Consider the following 22,205-nt stretch of genomic DNA (forward strand, 5'->3'; position numbering starts at 1 on the left):
CCGTGTTCACACAAAGTGCGTTTATTGTGTTACTTTGCGTGTGAATGTGCGTTGTACTCTGGAAACCGTTCATTGGACCATTTATGTACCAAAAAAGATGCATGTACCCCCGCCGCGCGCTATAGTGCTTCACCATTATGAATGAATTGCACCACAACATGCGTGTTTTTGCAGGTTGCGCCCAATGCCCATGCGCTGGCATGAGCCCAGCATTACTACAGGAATTAGAAGCTTGCAGTACAAGTCAATGTTCCTGGAAAAGTGCGCGCTCGCTTCTAATATCCAATGAGGCGCAAAGGAAGTGGGAGAAATGCGATTCATTATATCCATTGCAGATCCCTCTATAACAGTTTTACTGCTACGGGGCGACCACGCTGCGCAGGACCGCCTATACAGTATACACGTGATCCTGCACTTCCGGGTATCGGGCACGAGTGTGCGCCACCAACGGCTCCCTCCCGCTGTGATTCTACGCACTGGGAGCCGACCAGCGGGTCCCGCCAACCCAATGTCCACCCGCCGATCGTCCGGTACACAGGCAGAATGGCGATCTGTCCGTAGGGAAGGCATTGATCCTGTGTTCCCACAAAGCAGAGACACGGATCAATGCCTTCCCCTGGCACAAGCACCTCCCCCCCCACAGTTAGCAAACGCTCCCCTGGGAACACGTTTAACCCTTTGATCGCCCCTGATGTTAAACCCCCTTCCCTACCAGTGTCATTAGTACAGTGACAGTGCATATTTTTAGCACTGCTCACTGTATTAGTGTCACTGGATGCCCAAAAAAGTGTCAGTTAGTGTCCCGACTGTCCGCCGCGATGTAGCAGTCCCGCTATAAAAGTCGATAATTTGCCACCGTTACTAGTAAAAAAAAAAAAAAAAATATATATATATATATATATATATATATATATATATATATATATATATATATATATATATATATCCCAGCCGCTATATATTTTTTCAAAAAACATGCAGCAGAATACATATTGGCCTAAATGGATGAAGAAATTTGTTTTGTTTAATTTTTTTTATTTGATGTGTTTTAAAGCAGAAAGTAAAAAAAAGGTTTTTTTTTTCTCAAAATTGTCGGTCCTTTTCTTGTTTGTAGTGCAAAAAAGAAAAAACGGCAGAGGTGATCATTATGAGGGGTTCCCACCATCCCTGTGCTGAGTTCCCGGGACTGTACACCCGCTGTGCCCATTATGAGGGGTTCCCACCATCCCTGTGCCGAGTTCCCGGTTCTGTACACCCGCTGTGCCCATTATGAGGGGTTCCCACCATCCCTGTGCTGAGTTCCCGGGTCTGTACACCTGCTGTGCCCATTATGAGGGGTTCCCACCATCCCTGTGCTAAGTTCCTGGGTCTGTACACCCGCTGTGCCCATTATGAGGGGTTTCCACCATCCCTGTGCTAAGTTCCTGGGTCTGTACACCCGCTGTGCCCATTATGAGGGGTTTCCACCATCCCTGTGCTGAGTTCCTGGGTCTGTACACCCGCTGTGCCCATTATGAGGGGTTCCCACCATCCCTGTGCTGGGTTCCCGGGTCTGTACATCCGCTGTGCCCATTATGAGGGGTTCCCACCATCCCTGTGCTGAGTTCCCGGGTCTGTACACCTGCTGTGCCCATTATGAGGGGTTCCCACCATCCCTGTGCTAAGTTCCTGGGTCTGTACACCCGCTGTGCCCATTATGAGGGGTTTCCACCATCCCTGTGCTGAGTTCCCGGGTCTGTACACCCGCTGTGCCCATTATGAGGGGTTCCCACCATCCCTGTGCTGAGTTCCCGGGTCTGTACACCCGCTGTGCCCATTATGAGGGGTTCCCACCATCCCTGTGCTGGGTTCCCGGGTCTGTACATCCGCTGTGCCCATTATGAGGGGTTCCCACCATCCCTGTGCTGAGTTCCCGGGTCTGTACATCCGCTGTGCCCATTATGAAGGGTTCCCACCATCCCTGTGCTGAGTTCCTGGGTCTGTACACCTGCTGTGCCCATTATGGGGGGTTCCCACCATCCCTGTGCTGAGTTCCTGGGTCTGTACACCCGCTGTGCCCATTATGGGGGGTTCCCACCATCCTTGTGCTGAGTTCCTGGGTCTGTACACCCGCTGTGCCCATTATGGGGGGTTCCCACCATCCCTGTGCTGAGTTCCTGGGTCTGTACACCTGTTGTGCCCATTATGAGGGGTTCCCACCATCCCTATGCGGAGTTCCCGGGACTGTACACCTGCTGTGCCCATTATGAGGGGTTCCCACCATCCCTATGCTGAGTTCCCGGGTCTGTACACCCGCTGTGCCCATTATGAGGGGTTCCCACCATCCCTGTGCTGAGTTCCTGGGTCTGTACACCCGCTGTGCCCATTATGAGGGGTTCCCACCATCCCTATGCTGAGTTCCCAGGTCTGTACACCCGCTGTGCCCATTATGAGGGGTTCCCACCATCCCTGTGCTGAGTTCCATCTATAAGTCGCTCATTTGCCATCGTTACTTGTAAGAAAAGATAAAAAATCCCATCATTGTAGATGATATAACTTTTGTGCAAACCAATATATATATATATATATATTTTTTTTTTTACCAAAAATATCTAGCGGAATACATATTGGCTTAAATCGATGAAGAAAGATTTTTTTATTGGATATTTTTTATAGCAGAAACAAAAATATATATATTTTTTCAAAACCGTCGCATTTTTTTGTCTATAGCGCAAAAAATAAAAACCACAGAGGTGATCAAATACCACCAAAAGAAAGCTCTATTTGTAGGAAAAAAGGACATTGATTTTATTTGGGTACAACGTTGCACGGCCGCTCAATTGTCAGTTGAAGTAACGCAGTGCCGTATTGCAAAAAGGGCCCGGTCATGAGGGGGGGAGGGGTATAATGTAAAAATAAACGCCTTGCGGGAGTGTGAAACGCGTTGACGTAAGTTCTGGTGCCGAGTCCAGATGATGCCGCTTACGGTTTTCAGGGAAACCTGCGCTGGATACGACATTTCCTGGTTTCGATCCTTGCATTGTGATATGTGTGTTTTACTTCTCTGTCTTCTAAGTAACAATCTAACTTGTGCGCAACAAACGCCTGTCAAATCGTACGTCACTATTAGTCCTCTTTTCTCTATTTTTGGTGCCATTACCTATATTTGACCAAATCACATTTGGGGGGGGGGGGGGGGATTTCCATTGGATCCTTCTGAGGATTGCCGTTTCTGGCCAGCAATTCAGCTTGAATGACCCCCGGACTGAAAAGCGAGGGGTCCATTCTATTTGGTGGGTGGGGACACAGGAGGGGTGCGGGTCACACCTTGAAGTTTGTAGCACTGTTGCACTTATAACGATTGGAGCACACACTGCTCTGTCACTTCATCAAAATAAGACACATAGTGCCCCATCCTCCATGCGCCATCACTTTATAAAAAAAGACACATAATGCCCCGTACTCCATGCGCCATCACTTTATAAAATAAGACACATAGTGCCCCGTACTCCATGCCTACTTTATAAAATAAGACACATAGTGCCCCGTACTCCATGCCTACTTTATAAAATAAGACACATAGTGCCCAGTTCTCCATGTGCCATCACTTTATAAAATAAGACACATAGTGCCCCATCCTCCATGCGCCATCACTTTATAAAATAAGACACATAGTGCCCCGTACTCCATGCCTACTTTATAAAATAAGACACATAGTGCCCCGTACTCCATGCCTACTTTATAAAATAAGACACATAGTGCCCAGTTCTCCATGTGCCATCACTTTATAAAATAAGACACATAGTGCCCCATCCTCCATGTGCCGTCACTTTATAAAATAAGACACATAGTGCCCCGTACTCCATGCCTACTTTATAAATCTATATAAAAAGTCACTTTATAAATTAAGACGCATAGCGCCCAGTCCTCCATGTGCCATCACTTTATAAAATAGGACACATAGTGCCCCTTCCTCCACGCGCCGTCACTTTATAAAATAAGACACATAGTGCCCCATGCTCCATGCCCCGTCACTTTATAAAATAAGACACATAGTGTCCCATCCTCCATGTGCCATCACTTTATAAAATAGGACACATAGTTCCCCGTACTCCATGCCCCGTCACTTTATAAAATAAGACACATAGTGCCCCGTCACTTTATAAAATAAGACGCATAGTACCCAGTCCTCCATGCCCCGTCACTTTATAAAGTAAGACACATAGTGCCCCGTCACTTTATAAAATAGGACACATATTGCCCCGTACTCCATGCCCCGTCACTTTATAAAATAAGACACATAGTGCCCCGTCCTCCATGCCCTGTCACTTTATAAAATAAGACACATAGTTCCCCGTACTCCATGCCCCGTCACTTTATAAAATAAGACACATAGTGCCCCGTACTCCATGCCCCGTCACTTTATAAAATAAGACACATAGTGCCCCGTACTCCATGCCCCGTCACTTTATAAAATAAGACACATAGTGCCCCGTACTCCATGCCCCGTCACTTTATAAAATAAGACGCATAGTACCCAGTCCTCCATGCCCCGTCACTTTATAAAGTAAGACACATAGTGCCCCGTCCTCCATGCCTCGTCACTTTATAAAATAGGACACATATTGCCCCGTACTCCTTCCCCCGTCACTTTATAAAATAAGACACATAGTGTCCCGTACTCCATGCCTACTTTATAAAATAAGACACATAGTGCCCAGTTCTCCATGTGCCATCACTTTATAAAATAGGACACATAGTGCCCCTTCCTCCATGCGCTGTCACTTTATAAAATAGGACACATAGTGTCCCGTACTCCATGCCTACTTTATAAAATAAGACACATAGTGCCCAGTTCTCCATGTGCCATCACTTTATAAAATAGGACACATAGTGCCCCTTTCTCCACGCTCCGTCACTTTATAAAATAAGACACATAGCGCCCCGTACTCCATGCCCCGTCACTTTATAAAGTAAGACACATAGTGCCCCGTCCTCCATGCCCCGTCACTTTATAAAATAGGACACATAGTGCCCCGTACTCCATGCCCCGTCACTTTATAAAATAAGATACATAGTGCCCCATCCTCCATGTGCCGTCACTTTATAAAATAGGACACATAGTGCCCCGTCCTCCATGCCCCGTCACTTTATAAAATAGGACACATAGTGCCCCGTACTCCATGCCCCGTCACTTTATAAAATAAGACACATAGTGCCCCGTCCTCCATGCGCCATCACTTTATAAAAAATAAAAAAATAAAAAAGGAGTATATCCAATAGATTGTAAGCTCTCAGGACCCTCCTAATCCTGGAATTGTAACTCTACTGTCTCCCTTTATTTTGTAAAGCTCAACACACACTGTTGGCGCTGTATGAAACCTGTATAATAATAATAGGGTGCCACGTCACTCCCCCCCCCCCCCCCCCCACGAGTTGTCGCTGAGTTGTACGTTCTGAATGCCCTATCAGTTTATGTCATCTGACAATGGAGCGCAGAGGGTTCTGGGGGGGGTGTCCATTGTCCCATATCCTGGTAAACAGGAAGGCAGCTGTGTATGAGAGTATGCACAGGAAGAGGGGTGTCAGAGGAGGCAGGATGTGGGGTCCTGGACGTCACTCTCCTTATATACCTTGTCACCTTCTCTGTCTCTTGTCAGCTGCTAATTGCCCGGCCTCCATCATTGATGGGGGGGGGGGTCTTGGAAGACACCCCTCTACATTGGATGACACGGCAGATTATCCACTTCCATACCAGAAACGCAAAAAGCATAAAAAAGGCACAAACAACATAAAAAAGCATAAAAAAAGCACAAAAAAGCATAGAAAAAGCACAGAGAAAAGCATAAAAAAACTTGTAAAAGCACAGTAAAAAAACAAAACAAAAAAACCTAACAAAGCCCACAAAAAGCCACACAAAGCACAAAAAAGCTAGGAAAAAAAAAGCACAAAAAGAAACACAAAAAAGGCACAGAAAAAGCATAGAGAAAAGCATAAAAAAGCATAGACAAAAACAAAACAAAAAAACAACATAAAGCCCACAAAAGGGGCACAAAAAGCATGAAAAAGCACAGAAAAAAACCCACAAAAAAGCATAGAAAAAGAACAGTGAAAAGCATAAAAATGCTCAAAAAATCACAGAAAAACAAAAAAACCAACATAAAGCCCACAAAAAAGGCACGAAAAGCATAAAAAAGGCACACAAACAGCATAAAAATGCACAGAAAAGAAGCACAAGAAAAAAACACGAAAAGGCACAAAAAGAAGCACAAAAAGGCACAGAAATATCACAGAGAAAAAGCATAAAAATGCATGAAAAAGCACAGGGAAAAAAATGCAACATAAAGCCCACAAAAAAGGCACAAAAAGCACAGGAAAAAGCACAGAAAAAAAGCAAAAAAGGCACAAAAACACAAAATACATGCAAGAATTGGAAAGGCAAAAAATATTTACATGAAGTACGAAAAAAATAAATAAAAAAGATACAAAAAAAAAAAAAAAAAACATTAAAAAAGGAAAAAAAGGCACAGACAAAAAAAGCATAAAAAATGCACAAAAAAACCCCCCACAAAAAAAGCACAGAAAAAAAAGGCACAAAAAGCACAGTAAAAAAAGCAAAAAAAATTAAATAAAAAAAGGCACAAAAACACAAAATGTATGCAAGAATTGCAAAGGTACCAAGATTTACATGAAGTACAAAAAAAAAATCAAAAAGGCACAGAAAAAAAATCATAAAAAATGCAGCAAAAAAACCCACAAAAAAGCACAGAAAAAGGCACAAAAAGGCACAATAAAATCACCACCAAGAAAAAAAAAAAAAAAAAAATTGCAAATGCACCAAAATTTACATGACACAAAAAGAAAAAAAAAGCACCAGAAAACACAAAGCAAGGCACACAAAAAGTGCACAAACAAACCACGCAAGAATTGCAAAGGCACCAAGATTTACGTGACTGTACCATCTCTGACCCTGAGTGAAGCCTGAATAAAGATGGCGCCATCCTTCAGGAGCTATATATACGTCTGATACACTTTCGGTATTTTGTTAGGTGGTTTGCGATGGAAGTGAAGGAAGAGAACGAACAGATTTGCAATATAGTACAAAAATAAAAGACATATAATGCGTTTAATGAGATGTAAAAAATACATACAACAACAAGAAAAAACAAACATAGAAAAAAGTTTAAAAGTCCGGTAAATCTGGGCTAGTCGGGGGAGTGGGGGTGGGGCTCAGGGGGGCTGCTGAACCCCAAGATAAATCCTCCTACAGAGGTCGCCTTGTCCGTAAAATATAAAAAAACAGGCTTTTCATATCCTTTTTTTTTTGGCCGCGTTTCATGGAATGGAACAAGTACAAGTCCTTTATTGTCTGTGTAATTCTTCACTATTAACTGCCAATCTGCAGCAGTTGTTAGAAGTAAAGGAGGAGGAGAGTGCGCCGGATCATGCGATTCCTCCCCCCCCCCTCCGCTGGCCCCTTTTCATGAGGTCGTGTGATCCCATTGGACGGAGCCAGGTGATGGGGGTCATGTGGTCTTATAAATTTCCGAGTCCTACAAATGTAGAAATGCTCGTTCCAGTAGTCCCTGGGCGCGCTCAGTAATTTAGACCCGCCTCCATTTAAAAAACATTTTTTTTTTTTATTAGACGCCCCGTCCGCTCAGGGTCAGTAGTAATTGCCCAGGTGTGACCCCAGCTGACCACCGTGTTGCTTGGCCACTCCCTGGCTCGGGTACAGTCCGCCCCCCGGTGGCGTGCCGAAGTACTGCACGGGTATGAGGGCGGGCAGGCTCTGCGGCTGGCTGTGGTGCGACGGCAGGGGCCCCGGCGGCTTGGCCTGCTGCGAGTAATAGATGCCCTCTGTGTACTTGCAGACGGCGGAGTCGCTGTTGTGCGCTTGTTGGACCAGCTGGATCCCCTGGAAGTCGAACCTGTAGGCGTAGCGCTTGCCGTGCACCTTGCTCATGATGTTCTTGTCGTAGTAATAGCGCAGAGCCCGGCTCAGCTTATCGTAGTTCATGTTGGGCTTGCTCTTGCGCTCCCCCCAGCGCCTCGCCACCTCGTCCGGGTCCGTCATCTTGAACTCCCCGTTGAGGCCCTCCCAGGCGATGCAGCCGGAGTTGCCGCTGTCGGATAAAAGCTCAAGGAGGAACTGCCAGAGCTGGATCTGTCCGCTGCCTGTGGGGGGTACGAGAGGAAGGGTCAGCGACAAATGCAAACATAAATCTTAAAAAAAATAAAAATAAATCAAAGCCCCATTAAACCACATGTACAAATGTTATTAGTCTTTTTTTCTCCCCCAGGTCGAATGTTATTCATTGATAAAGAACAGCGATTATCTGGAATATACCACATTACGGCCACTAGATGGCGCTGACAATCATAGTAAATAAATACTCATCAGCTCCATCTAGTGGCCATAATACAGTATTTCACTCTATTTTTTATGAATAACATTCAACCTGAACAAAATAGCCTAATAACGTTCGATTTAACCTCCAGTTGCACAGAACAAATGTACACGCAGTTCTGAAGAATGAATAGCTCCGCAAATTTTATTACAAATACACCCCTCGGTTGCTTGGCTTCTTTTTCAATACCTAGATTTTTGTCTCAGTGTTCTCATTGCAGATTTTCCTCACTTCCTCTCTGGTGAAACAATTGTCAGCAAGACAGAAAGTGAGGCTAGAAAGCAGTAAAAACCTGACCGGGGTTCTAGTACTTCCCCACTCCATCCAAAACTGGAATAAAATGTTTTTGTTTTTTTTGGGCTGGACAGACACTTTGGTAATAATAATCTTCTGACTCTGTACAAAGGGTTGTTACATAATATTTCGCTTGGTGTGCTTCCTGCTTTGTATTACTGAACAGTGACTGCGCTTCGCTGTTCCTCTTCCAAAATCACTGTAAGGCCAACTAATCAATACCAGAAATTCCCAATACAGAGATGATGAGATGACGGCAACCAGGAGCATTCACAAACCTCTGTACAAAATATTCCGGAATGAACACAATTCAGGATTGGGTGGGGGATAGGCACGGCAGCACTGATGAAACATAATGGTGGCACTGGGCGGGGGGGTCATGGTGGCACTGGTAAAACATAGAGCTTGAACTGGGGTGACAGGGTGGCACTGGTGGAACATAATGGTGGCACTGGAGTGGCAGGGTGGCACTGGGGGGGCATGGTGGCACTAGCGAATTATAATGGTGGCATTAGGGGTGATATGGTGGCACTGGTAAAATGTAAAATTGCCACTGGGGTGACACTGGGGACATGGTGGCACTGGTGAAACATAATGGTGGCACGGGGGGGGGGCATGGTGGCACTGGTGGAACATAATGGTGGCACTGGAGTGGCAGGGTGGCACTGGGGGGGACATGGTGGCACTAGCGAATTATAATGGTGGCATTGGGGGTGATATGGTGGCACTGGTAAAACGTAATATTGGCACTGGGGTGATGGTGGCACTGGTGAAACATAATGGTGGTACGGGGGGGGGCATGGTGGCACTGGTGGAACATAATGATGGCACTGAAGTGACAATTTGGCCCAGGGAGTCGGAGATGTGGCGGCACTGGTGAAAAGTAATGGTGGCACTGGTGAGGAACATGGTGGCACTGGGGTGACAGGGTATCACTGGTGGAACATAATAGTGGCACTGGAGTGGCATGGTGGCATGGGGGGGACATGGTGGCACTGTTGAATTATAATGGTGGCATTGGGGTGATATGGTAGCACTGGTAAAACATAATGGTGGCATTGGGATGACAGGGTGGCACGGGGGGGGGGGACTGGGGACATGGCGGCACTGGTGAATCATCAGGGTGGCATTGGTGGAACAGAATGGTGGCACTGGAGTGACAGGGTTGCACTGGTGAATTATAATGGTGGCACTGGAGTGACAGGGTTGCATTGGGATGGACATGGTGGCATTGGTAAAACATAAAGATGGCATTGGGGTGACAGGGTATCACTGGTGGAACATAATGGGGGCACTGGAGTGACAGGGTTGCACTGGGGTAGACATGGTGGCACTGGTGAAACATAATGGTGGCACTGGCAGAATAAAATGTTGGCATTGGGATGACAGGGTGGCACTGGGAACATGGCGGCACTGGTGGAACATAATGGTGGCACTGGAGTGACAGGGTTGCACTGGTGGAATAAAATGTTGACACAGGGGTGACAGGGTGGCACTGGTGAATTATAATGGTGGCACTGGAGTGACAGGGTTGCATTGGGATGGACATGGTGGCACTGGTAAAACAAAGATGGCATTGGGGTGACAGAGTGGCATTGGTGGAACATAATGGGGGCACTGGAGTGACAGGGCTGCACTGGGGTAGACATGGTGGCACTGGTGAAACATAATGGTGGCACTGGCAGAATAAAAAATAATAAAATGTTGGCACTGGGGTGACAGGGTGGCACTAGTGGAACATAATGATCACCAGTGTAAGAAAAGCATTACTGGGGGGGGGGGGGGCGGGGGGCGACAAACAGTGCATCATTTTTTATATTACCCCCTTAAAATTGACCAAGCCCCAATGTGCTCCCCCTACCCCCCGGTGATCTCCAATGCTTTGGACTGGAGTTGCCTATCTTGGTCTAAAGAAGAAAAATAAATCTAGACAGGTATACAGATTTCAGCGGCTCGGTGGGCAAAATTAAGAATCTGCATTTCTGCAACAAAATGTCATTCACCAAAACCAGTCCTCTCCTCCCAAACAGCAATGGAAGTCCCCCACCGCTCGCCCTCCAAGCTTCAGCAGGTTGTTGGAGATATCGGAGGTCCCACCACCCAGGATGAAGAGCCACCTGAGCCGCGTCTCCCACGTTTCAGAAAATTTCGCTCGGAAACCCATTAAAGGGGTAATTAGAGTTAATTAGCGATAAGCCAAATACACTATAAAAACACCCACAAGTTTGTCCAATAATTAGGTGTAAGACCCAAAAGTAATACCCCAACCCCCCCCCCCCACCACCACCACCTGCGGAGTCCTGCATGAGGGGCCTTATTAAGAATGCTGTGAAACCCGAGAAGCTTGCAATCAGCGGGACACATGGGAGAAGATGCCGCGTGATCAGGATTACATCAGTCTGACGTTTACCTACTCTCTATGGGGTAAAGCGACATTGTGTGGGGGGTGGGCAGCTTTGGGGAGGCCATGCGGGGTAATTAGAACGATGACCCCCCGCCTGGAAATGAATGTGTTCTCTGTACCATAATATTTACCCGGGGATTTAAAGTCCGAATCCATCTGAGAGATAAGCACAGAATAAACACGATGCAGTTTTCACCAGTGTGATGCTTTCCTCCTTACTGTCACTAGTAGCAGGGCCTTTGGGGGTGGCCCGATTTTCCTATTCGCCCGATTCCCATAACCGCTTTTACCCTAGCTTCACATCCATGCGGCTGCAGTTCATGCGATTTTCCCAGCATGTTTTTTACGGTGCATTTTGTATTTTGAAACCCTTGTCTTTTTTATGCGTTTTTTTTTTACATGCAGTTTTCATGCTTTTTGCATTTTTTTTCTTTAAAAAATTGTAAATAGCTTTTTGTTAAGGAGCGGCGGGGAAGCCAGCTGCCACGTCCTTAACAACCCATGAGTCATCAGCTGTCAGCAGGGTTCCCCGCTGACAGCTGAATGTAAAAGCAAAATAAAAGAATTGCGGGCAATAAAAAAAAATTGGGGAAAAATGCCCCCCCCCCCTCCCAATCTAGACCAGGCCCTTTGGGTCTGGTGTGTGATTTGATGGGAGCCGGATAAGGGTTTCATATGGATTTTGGGGGGGCGGGACTCCATGCCATTTTTCTTTTTAAATTGGCGTGGAGCCCCCCCCCCCCCCCAAAATCCATATGAAACCCTCATCCGAGCATGCAGCCCTGGAAGGTCAGGAAAGGGGGGGTGGGCAAACATCCCCCCCAACCATACCAGGCCACATGCCCTCAACTTGGGAGGGTGCTTTGGGGCGGGGGGGATAATCTTCACCAAAGCACCCTGATGAGGACAAGGGCCTCTTCCCCACAACCTTGGCCAGTGGCTGTGGGGGTCTTTAACAAGCCCCCCCTCCCCCCAGAACCCCACTGATAGCTGATGGCTCATCGGTTGTTAAGGATACGGCGGACCCCTTCTCAGCCTGCTCCTTAACAACCAGCTAGTCACAGTTTATGGAGAAGAAAAATGCAAAATGCCCATCACTGCCACTTCATCGGTGCCGCCATATCCGTGCCCATCAGTGCAGCTTATCAGTGGCCATCAGTGAAGGAGGAAACTTACTTATTTACAAAATTTTATAGCAGAAACAAAGAAAAAAATGTTTTTTTCTAAATTTTCCAGCAGGGATCAAATACCACCAAAAGAAAGCTCTATCCGTGGGAACAAAATGATAAAAACTTAGTTTGGGTACAGTGTAGCATGACCGCGCAATTGTCATTTAAAAAGCGACAGCGCTGAAAGCTGAAAATTGGCCTGGGCAGGAAGGGGGGTGTAAGTGCCCCCCGGTATTGAAGGGGTTAAGGAACAGTTTCATAGAGGCTTCTATGAAAATGTTAATATTTTGCTGGTATCGGGGTTGGATTATTATAACAAGCACAGAGCCTTGACATGTGTGTGAGGCTATTGGACCACAAAGATAGTGAAAAAGTGCACCCCCCCCCCCCCATTTTACCTCTCTGTCCCTGCCCCAAAGACATAAAAGGAAATTTAAAAAAAAAATCTCACCAAAAATTGAAGGGAAATCCCTTCCAAAAAAAATTGTCACCAGAACAGGTGACTCCATGTAAGATCATCCCTCTATTCCTGTTCCAATGATTAAAGATCCTCCATCTTTTTCCCCAGCTACACCCATCTGTCTTCCCCAGCTCCTCCGCCCATCAGTGTTCCCAGCTCCTCCGCCCATCAGTGTTCCCAGCTCCTCCACCCATCCGTGTTCCCAGCTCCTCCACCCATCCGTGTTCCCAGCTCCTCCACCCATCCGTGTTCCCAGCTCCTCCACCCATCCGTGTTCCCAGCTCCTCCACCCATCAGTGTTCCCAGCTCCTCCACCCATCAGTGTTCCCAGCTCCGCCACCCATCCGTGTTCCCAGCTCCTCCACCCATCCGTGTTCCCAGCTCCTCCACCCATCCGTGTTCCCAGCTCCTCCACCCATCCGTGTTCCCAGCTCCTCCACCCATCCGTGTTCCCAGCTCCTCCACCCATCCGTGTTCCCAGCTCCTCCACCCATCCGTGTTCCCAGCTCCTCCACCCATCCGTGTTCCCAGCTCCTCCACCCATCCGTGTTCCCAGCTCCTCCACCCATCCGTGTTCCCAGCTCCTCCACCCACCTGTGTTCCCAGCTCCACCCCCCATCCGTCTTCCCAGCTCCACCCCCCATCCGTCTTCCCAGCTCCACCCCCCATCCGTCTTCCCAGCTTCTCCGCCCATCAGTGTTCCCAGCTCCTCCGCCCATCCGTGTTCCCAGCTCCTCCGCCCATCCGTGTTCCCAGCTCCTCCACCCATCCGTGTTCCCAGCTCCTCCACCCATCCGCGTTCCCAGCTCCTCCACCCATCCGCGTTCCCAGCTCCTCCACCCATCCGCGTTCCAGCTCCTCCACCCATCCGCGTTCCCAGCTCCTCCACCCATCTGCGTTCCCAGCTCCTCCACCCATCTGCGTTCCCAGCTCCACCCCACCCTGCCAACTTATTGGCACCTCCAAAAAAGAAATTATTTCAATCTATGGAGAGAATGAGCACGCCAATCAAGCTGACTAACGTGTCACTCACCTGGATTGGACAGGCGGCTGCTTGTTGGCCCCAACACCTGATAAGGGTCTGGAAAATAAAAAAAATGGGAATATTAGAAGTCGGGGAGGGGGAGAAGGAAAGACATTGAAAGCCTTCCTATATTATAAGATGCCATAGAGTGGCTCATCCCAACAGGCTCCAGCTAATAAAATGGAGAAAACTGCATAAGAGTCACAGTTCCGGGTCAGACCCATGAAACCTTATTACCTACTACGATGGGGGGGTTTCACTGTGGTGTACCAAATACACTATAAGGCCAAAAGGCCAAAAGTACATGAACCCCCATCCATATGATGGGGTTCAGGTGTTTCCAGTGAAGGGTTCTGTTAATGCTTTATAATACAAAGACATTGTAGACACTTGTGCTCTTCTATCTTTGTGGTAACAGTTTGGTGAAGACCCTTTTCTATTCCACCATGGACGGTGCCCCTGTGTACAAATCCAGCTCCATAAAGACATAGTTTGACCAGTTTGGTGTGGAGGAACTCAAGAGTCCCACACAGAGCCCTGATTTCAACCCTACTGAAGACCTTTGGGATATTGCAAGGAGTCAGGTCTTCTTAGCCAACATCTCCATAAAGACATGGTTTGATGAGTTTGGTGTGGAGGAACTCAGGTGTCCTACACACGGCTCTGACCTCAACCCTACTGAATACCCTTGGGATGAATTGGAATGAGTCAGGTCTTCTCAGCCAACATACCCATTAAGACATGAGTTTGGAAGGAGAAAAGGGAGTTCCCAACCTCAAACCTCAAAACACGACCTGTTGAGGGTACTTGAGGACGAAGTTTGGGAGCCATCATTGTAGTAAATCGGGAGCGGTGATCAGTGTCGTGTCACACGTAGCCCCTCCCCCCCAGTTAGAATCGCTCCCTAGGACACACTTAACCCCTACAGCGGCCCCTAGGGGTTAAACCCTTCACTGCCAGTCACATTTACACAGTAATCAATGAATTTTTAATTGCACTGATCGCTGTATAATCGTGAATGGTCCCAAAATAGCGCCAAAAGTATTCGATCTGTCCGCCAAAATGTTGCAGCCACAATAAAAAATAAATAAATAAATAAATAATAAAAAAATAAAATAAAAAAACGCTGATTGCATTACTAGTAAATTATATATATATATATATATATATATATATATTAATAAAAATGCCATAAAACTATCTCCTATTTTTTAGACCCTATAACTTTTGCGCAAACCAATCAATAAACTCTTATTGCGATTTTTTTAAATTTTTTTTATCAAAAATATGTAGAAAGGAAACGTATCGGCCTAAACCGAAGAAAAAAAAATGTTTTTTATATATTTTTTGGGGATATTTATTATAGCAAAAAAAGTAAAAAATAATGCCTTTTTTTTTTTTCAAAATTTCGCTATTTTTTTGTTTATAGCGCAAAAAAATAAAAACCACAGAGGTGATCAAATACCACCAAAAGAAAGCTCTATTTGTGGGGAAAAAAAAAAAAGACGTCAGTTTTGTTTGGGAGCCACGTCGCACGGCCGGCGCAATTGTCAGTTAAAGCGACGCAGCGCCAAAATCGCAAAAAGTGCTCTGGTCTTTCGCCAGCCAAATGGTCTGGGGGCTGAAGCAGTTAAATCTGAGCACAGAAATCTTTAAAGAGTTGTTCATTTAGACCAATCGAACAATGCATACACCATACCCGTAGGATCCCTGTGGAAGCTAAAATAAAAGCTTTAAAAAAAAAAAAAAAAATTTAAAAATACCCATAAAGTTTTCATTCACACCATGGCGTTCCGTCTTGCGGGCGAAATCGCCAACTGCGATTCGGAAAAGCTGCAAATCGCCGGACGCCTTTGCGATCCCCGTTATTTTGAGTGGCACCAAATCGCGGCATGATTTTGGCGCGATTGCCGTCTGACGAATTGCGGTAAAATCGTGGGTAAAAAAAAAAAGCGCCAAACAGAATCGCGGGGAGCCCAAAATCAGCGCAAAAAACGTATTTTGGGCATCCCGCAATTTTTTTTAACCGCAATTCGTCGGGCAACATTCATAGCTAAATCGTGCCGCGGTTTGGTGCCATTCAAAATAGCGGGGATCGCAAAGGGGCGTCTCCCGCGATTCGCGGCGTTTTCGAATCCCGTATTGACGTGGGTATTCAAAGACACAGATTTAAAAACCATTGATAACGAGTGTTGATGGGGCATCACCATGTTAAATCTTTGATGAGATTTTAGTGATCGGCTCAGATAAGGATATTAGTAATAATACATTTTTTTTATTTTCTGATGAGCGGGGAATTTTTACACACATGTAAGGTTGAGGTTAAGTCGAAGGGACTTTCCAGCTTAAAAAAAAAATAAATAAAAAAAAAAGCGCGTTTGAAAGGCAAATGATAATTTTTGTTCTGTAGAAGTTTCACGCTTGAAATAATCTATTCCTAATTCTCCAACATACGCAATATTTCCAAAAGTATTGGGACATCTGCCTTTACACGCATATGAGCTTTAATGGCATCCCCAGTCTTAGTCCGAAGGGTTCAATATTGAGTTGGCCCCGCCCTTTGCAGCCTTCCCATAAGAGGTGAAGCTGTTATAGCTGCAAAGGGCGGGGCCAACCCAATATTGAACCCTACGGACTAAGACTGGGGATGCCATTAAAGTTCATGTGTGTGTAAGTAAATGCAGGCGTCCCAATGTGTTTGAACTCAAACCACCGGGGGGGGGCTCTCCCCTGGGGATACAGCAATAAAAAAAGTCAGCTGCACCCGTTCACACCCCCCCCCCCCCCCCCAACAAACCCACCTGGAGTGGTGCGTATGGCTCCGGCGGTGCTGCTGATGGTCGGCGTCTGAGGAGGAGATCCTGCAGAAATGGACATCTATACTCAGTACATTACTTTACCGACAGCCTCATTCAAGTCATCATTATATCAGGAAACGCAATCAGCATCCCGGCCTAAAGCTAATTTTTAATCTGCTTATTTGTTGTCCCTCCCCCTTCAGTCCCTTTCTCACTGTTTAGACCCCCCCCCCTGATATCTCACCAAAGCCCCCCCCAAAACGAGGCTCCTAAAGGAAAAAAAAATAAAAATAAAATAAAACAATAATAATAATAATAATAATAATAATATTGTAAAAAAGAATATATTTTTTTTTAAATAATAAAAAAACTAAATTGTAAAAAATAATTTAAAAAAGTAAAAAAAATAAAAAATTATATTGTAAAAAAATAATAAAAAAATTGTAAAAAAACAATAACAAATAAAATTGTAAAAAATAATTTAAAAAAAATAAAAAATATATATTGTAAAAAATAAAAAAAATGTAAAAAAAATACAATTGTAAAAAAAAAATACAATTGTAAAAAAAATTAAGAAAATTGTAAAAAATAATAAAAAAATAATTATATTGTAAAAAAAATTAAAAGAATTGTAAAAAATAATTTTAAAAATTTAAAAATATATTGTACAAAAATAATTAAAAAATTTTAAAAAATCATTTAAAAATAATAAAAATTAAAACAACTGACACCGTCCACTGCCCTACTGACACCAATCTCTGCTCTCCTGACATACACACATGTGCATTTGTGCTCTGGGGTACTACGCACACCAATGAGTGTTGAGTAATTAACCCGAGAGGAGCCTATATAAAGAACAACACGGGCCAACATCATCAATTTCACAAAGACGGGGAGGCCTCAAGGGCTCCCTCTATCTATCTGGAGGATAACTGCAGGTTTATTATATAATACAGTAGCACATTTACTGGGTATTGTACCTCTCTGAATGGAGCCGGTGGTGGAGCTCCAGCTTCCCCGCCGTACGTCCTCATACATTGGCTCTAAAAGAAAAAAAACACAAGGAGACAATCGATCGGTCTGATTTGGTTCATTGTACAAAAAGAGTAGGTTACATGACCGGCCATGGCCAATGTTCGCTCACCTGTCTTCACCGGGTTCCTTGCGGGCACTGGGTGAGCTGGAACAGTCGGAACCACCGAATAAGTAAACGTCGGACTGTCTATGTAGGGGGAAGAAAAACAATAGATAACAGGTAAGTCCTTCCATAACTGGACCTAAATGCAGTGCCAGGACAAAAGATCATCCAGTGCCCAGGGCAAAGATGTCAAAGTGTGCCCCCCTGGGCGTGTGCAAGGGGTGTGTCAGGGCACACCCTAATCCTGGGGTTGGCAACCCATCATGACAGGTAAACTGCGATCCTTCCTTGCTGACCCCCAGAACCTGGATGGGTGGAATTTAGTGGAACCAATCTGTATTTTCCTCCTGCACCAGCTGAAAGCAGGCTTCTCCACCTCTCCCTCTCGCTGACTGCACCACAGGAGTAAAATACAGAGGATCGGTACCAAGATATGCCACCCCCGCCAACCCTCCTGCCCTCTGTTCCTCTTCTTTCTGCTCCCCCCATTGTTTCAGGATGGAGAGCGGGGAAGAGGCCAGTAAATATGTCATACATGCACACAGGGCTGTCTTTAAGGCAGGGCAAAAGGGGCAGCTGCCCAGGGCCCTGTCATTGTTGTGGGGCCCAAAGCAGCTGCCTCATGCTTGCCAACTATCCCAGTTCACATTCCCTTGAAGATTTTTGCCCAGGGTCCAATCATTATTAAAGACTGCCCTGTATGCACATGTGTTGGAGCTTTGAAGTGCACACCCTAATGCAATAAGCCAATGATAGTGAACCTTGGCACCCCCAGATGTTTTGGAACTACATTTCCCATGATGCTCATGCACTCTTCCGTGTACTGGAGCATCATGGAAAATGTAGTTCCGAAACATCTGGAAGTGCCAAGGTTCGCCATCACTGCAATAGGCTGTGCACAACTATGCCCCCCCCCCTCTTCATTATGTGCAAGCGTATGAGGAGGAGGGGGAGAGAGAGAGCACAGCCTGCACCCCCTCCCGGCTCTCTCCTCCATTCCTTGCCGCTTCCAGCACTGGGCTGACAGAAGTAGTGATGCCGCTGTCACTACTCCTGTCAGCCTTATAGTAGAAGGAACTTGCGGCACCCCCCCCCCCCCCCCATCCCTACAATACACGCTGCACCACCCTTCTGCCCACCCCCTTGTCCTGGCCCTGCCTAAATGGGCCTATTTATAAAAATATTTATTGCACGCTGAATGAAATGTGTCATTTTTGTAAGAGATGAATACCTGTATCTTCAGCTCCATCTAGTGGCCAAAATGCAGTATAGTTTTTCTCCCTGAGAAAACTATACCTGATTGTGGCCACTAGATGGAGATAAAAATACAGGTATTCATCTCTTACAAAAATGATGGTCACCTTGCTTTCAGCGTGCAGCAATGCTTCTGGCGTTCATGCAATGAATGTTATATATACCCCAAAGTGCATATAAAAGCCAAACTTTATTTTTGAATTGGGTAGGTTTGGAGATAAATTTGGGTCTTGTCTGTATACATATACACTTTAACCTCTTAAACCTGAATTAGCTCAACAGAAAAATTTGCATGACCACCACAGTTTTGTGGAAACTGAAAAAAAATAATCCATAAGATGATAATAGTATTCGGACAGGCGACGAACGTACTTTGCCGGAGGTAGGCCAGGTGTGACATCAGCATTTCGGTGCTGTAGGAGGACGCCATGCGTAAGAAGTCCTCTCGGGTCATCCTGCACAGTTCCTTCCCGTCCACGCCTTGCATCAACGACGTGTTCACATCGCAGAGCCCATACTCTTTCACCGCCCAGTCCAGCCACTGGGCCACGTGTTCCTGCGTCCACACCATCGGGTCTGTGTCCGGGGAGGAATTGGTTAAAAGGTTATCAAGTGGCGAGGAAACAATAGAAATCGAACGATGAAAAAAGCGAACGCAGTACAGCAAATGGTGCAGCTGTGCTAAAATCAGAAAGTTACATAGTTAGGTTGAAAAAACAAAAAAACAAAAACACAAGTCCATCTAGTTCAACCATAGAAGAAATGGAAGAAAGAAGAAAGTCTGTTCAATTCATCTTTTATATCCACTTGGTGACCAGGCCTTTTCTGGAAATTTTTGTTTACAAGTTTAAATCAGTATTTTTTTGCTAGAAAATTATTTAGAACCCCCAAACAAAAAAATAAAAATAAAAATATATATATATATAATTTTTTTTAGTCTAATATATATATATAATTCTAATATTATATATATATATATATATATATATATATATATATATATATATATATATATATATATATATATATATATATATAAAATATTAGAATATATATAATATTAGAATATATATATATATATATATATATATATATATATATATATATATATATATATATACACACACACATACACACACACACACACACACAGATATACATCTCACCCCTCACATTTTATTACATCTTTTATTGCATCTTTTCATGTGACAACACTGAAGAAATGACACTTGTCTACAATGTAAAGTAGTGAGTGTACAGCTTGTATAACAGTGTAAATTTGCCGTCCCCTCAAAATAACTCAACACACAGCCATTAATGTCTAAACTGCTGGCAACAAAAGTGAGTACACCCCTAAGTGAAAATGTACAAATTGGGCCCAATTAGCCATTTTCCCTCCCCGGTGTCATGTGACTCATTAGTGTTACAAGGTCTCAGGTGTGAATGGGGAGCAGGTGTGTTAAATTTGGTGTTATCGCTCTCACTCTCTCATACTGGTCACTGGAAGTTCAACATGGCACCTCATGGCAAAGAACTCTCTGAGGATCTGAAAAAAAAGAATTGTTGCTCTACATAAAGACGGCCTAGGCTATAAGAAGATTGCCAAGACCCTGAAACTGAGCCGCAGCACAGTGGCCAAGACCATACAGAGGTATAACAGGACAGGTTCCACTCAGAACAGGCCTCGCCATGGTCCACGAATGAGGTTGAGGTCACGTGCTCAGCGTCATATCCAGAGGTTGTCTTTGGGAAATAGAAGTATGAGTGCTGCCAGCATTGCTGCAGAGGTTGTAGGGGTGGGGGGGGGGGGTCAGCCTGTCAGTGCTCAGACCATACGCCGCACACTGCATCAAATTGGTCTGCATGGCTGTCATCCCAGAAGGAAGCCTCTTCTAAAGATGATGCACAAGAAAGACCGCAAACAGTTTGCTGAAGACAAGCAGACTAAGGAGATGGATTACTGGAACCATGTCCTGTGGTCTGATGAGACCAAGATAAAGGTATTTGGTGTCAGATGGTGACAAGCGTGTGTGGGGGCAACGAGGTGAGGAGTACAAAGACAAGTGTGTCTTGTCTACAGTCAGGCATGGTGGTGGGGGTGTCATGGTCTGGGGCTGCATGAGTGCTGCCGGCACTGGGGGGCTACAGATCATTGAGGGAACCATGAATGCCAACATGTACTGTGACATACTGAAGCAGAGCATGATCCCCTTCCTTCAGAGACTGGGCCGCAGGGCAGTATTCCAAAATGATAACCACCCCAAACACACCTCCAAGATGACCACTGCCTTGCTAAAGAAGTTCAGGGTAAAGGTGATGGACTGGCCAAGCATGTCTCCAGACCTAAACCCTATTGAGCATCTGTGGGACATCCTCAAACGGAAGGTGGAGGAGCGCAAGGTCTCCAACATCCACCAGCTCCGTGATGTCGTCATGGAGGAGGGGAAGAGGACTCCAGTGGTGACCTGTGAAGCTCTGGTGACCTCCATGCCCAAGAGGGTGAAGGCAGTGCTGGAAAATAATGGTGGCCACACAAAATATTGACACTTTGGGCCCAATTTGGACATTTTCACTTAGGGGTGTCCTGACTTTTGTTGCCAGCAGTTTAGACATTAATGGCTGTGTGTTGAGTTATTTTGAGGGGACAGGAAATTTACACTGTTATACAAGCTGTACACTCACTACTTTACATTGTAGACAAGTGTCATTTCTTCAGTAAAGTTCATGTATAGGCAGGTGTCCCAATACTTTTGGTAATATAGTGTAGATGTTTTATGATGGTCGCTTATCACTGAGCTCAGATAGGAGATAGGATGCTCTCTATATGAACCTTACAGCCTGACACTCAGGGAGAGAATACAAGAAAATAATCAAAACTCAAGTAATCCATGAGAGCTCCTGATTATTTCAATAAAACTACTGGTTCTCTTTGAACCAATCATATGCAGTTCATTCCATTGGAGACCCCTTCCCCTCCCTCCCACACCCCCCGTCCTATGAAATGGTCCTGACCTGCTGGAACAATCACTCTCTTCTCCTCGTTGCCATTGATTAGGTTTGGCGATTCAGTTCCATCGCTCGTGGTGTCGGGGTAAGTGGGCTGGTAGGTTGTGTGGGGGGATTCGTTCTCCTCTTCTGGTTTATCAGCGGCCATGACTGTTACCACCGATGGAGGAAGTCTGGAGGGATAAATGAATAATGAGGGGATTAAAAAACACCTTCATTTAAAAAAGGAATGCAAAAAAAATAAAAATATTATAAAAAAAAAAAATTA

General features: G+C 45.3%; 1 protein-coding gene across 4 annotated transcripts in view; it reads right to left on the reverse strand.

Moving 5' to 3' along the window:
- Positions 1 to 7,086: 7,086 nt before the first annotated feature.
- Positions 7,087 to 22,205, reverse strand: part of LOC143933489 (Friend leukemia integration 1 transcription factor-like) — an 84,727-nt gene continuing 69,608 nt past the window's right edge. For 3 of the 4 annotated variants that reach the window (XM_077456403.1, XM_077456399.1, XM_077456400.1), the window contains exons 3-9: positions 21,944 to 22,110; positions 19,304 to 19,507; positions 17,684 to 17,761; positions 17,520 to 17,582; positions 16,543 to 16,602; positions 13,751 to 13,798; positions 7,087 to 8,157 (exon numbers count right to left, since the gene is read on the reverse strand). In XM_077456403.1, the coding sequence (XP_077312529.1) occupies positions 7,646 to 8,157; positions 13,751 to 13,798; positions 16,543 to 16,602; positions 17,520 to 17,582; positions 17,684 to 17,761; positions 19,304 to 19,507; positions 21,944 to 22,110 (1,132 nt within the window). In that variant the 3' untranslated portion in view covers positions 7,087 to 7,645. The remainder of the gene's footprint in view (positions 8,158 to 13,750; positions 13,799 to 16,542; positions 16,603 to 17,519; positions 17,583 to 17,683; positions 17,762 to 19,303; positions 19,508 to 21,943; positions 22,111 to 22,205) is intronic. The other variant, XM_077456401.1, reaches the window with a different exon arrangement.

The sequence above is a fragment of the Lithobates pipiens genome, unplaced genomic scaffold (assembly GCF_037356315.1).
Source record: "Lithobates pipiens isolate NorthernLeopardFrog02 unplaced genomic scaffold, aLitPip1_a1.2 Scaffold_27, whole genome shotgun sequence".
NCBI classification, from domain to species: Eukaryota; Metazoa; Chordata; class Amphibia; order Anura; family Ranidae; genus Lithobates; species Lithobates pipiens.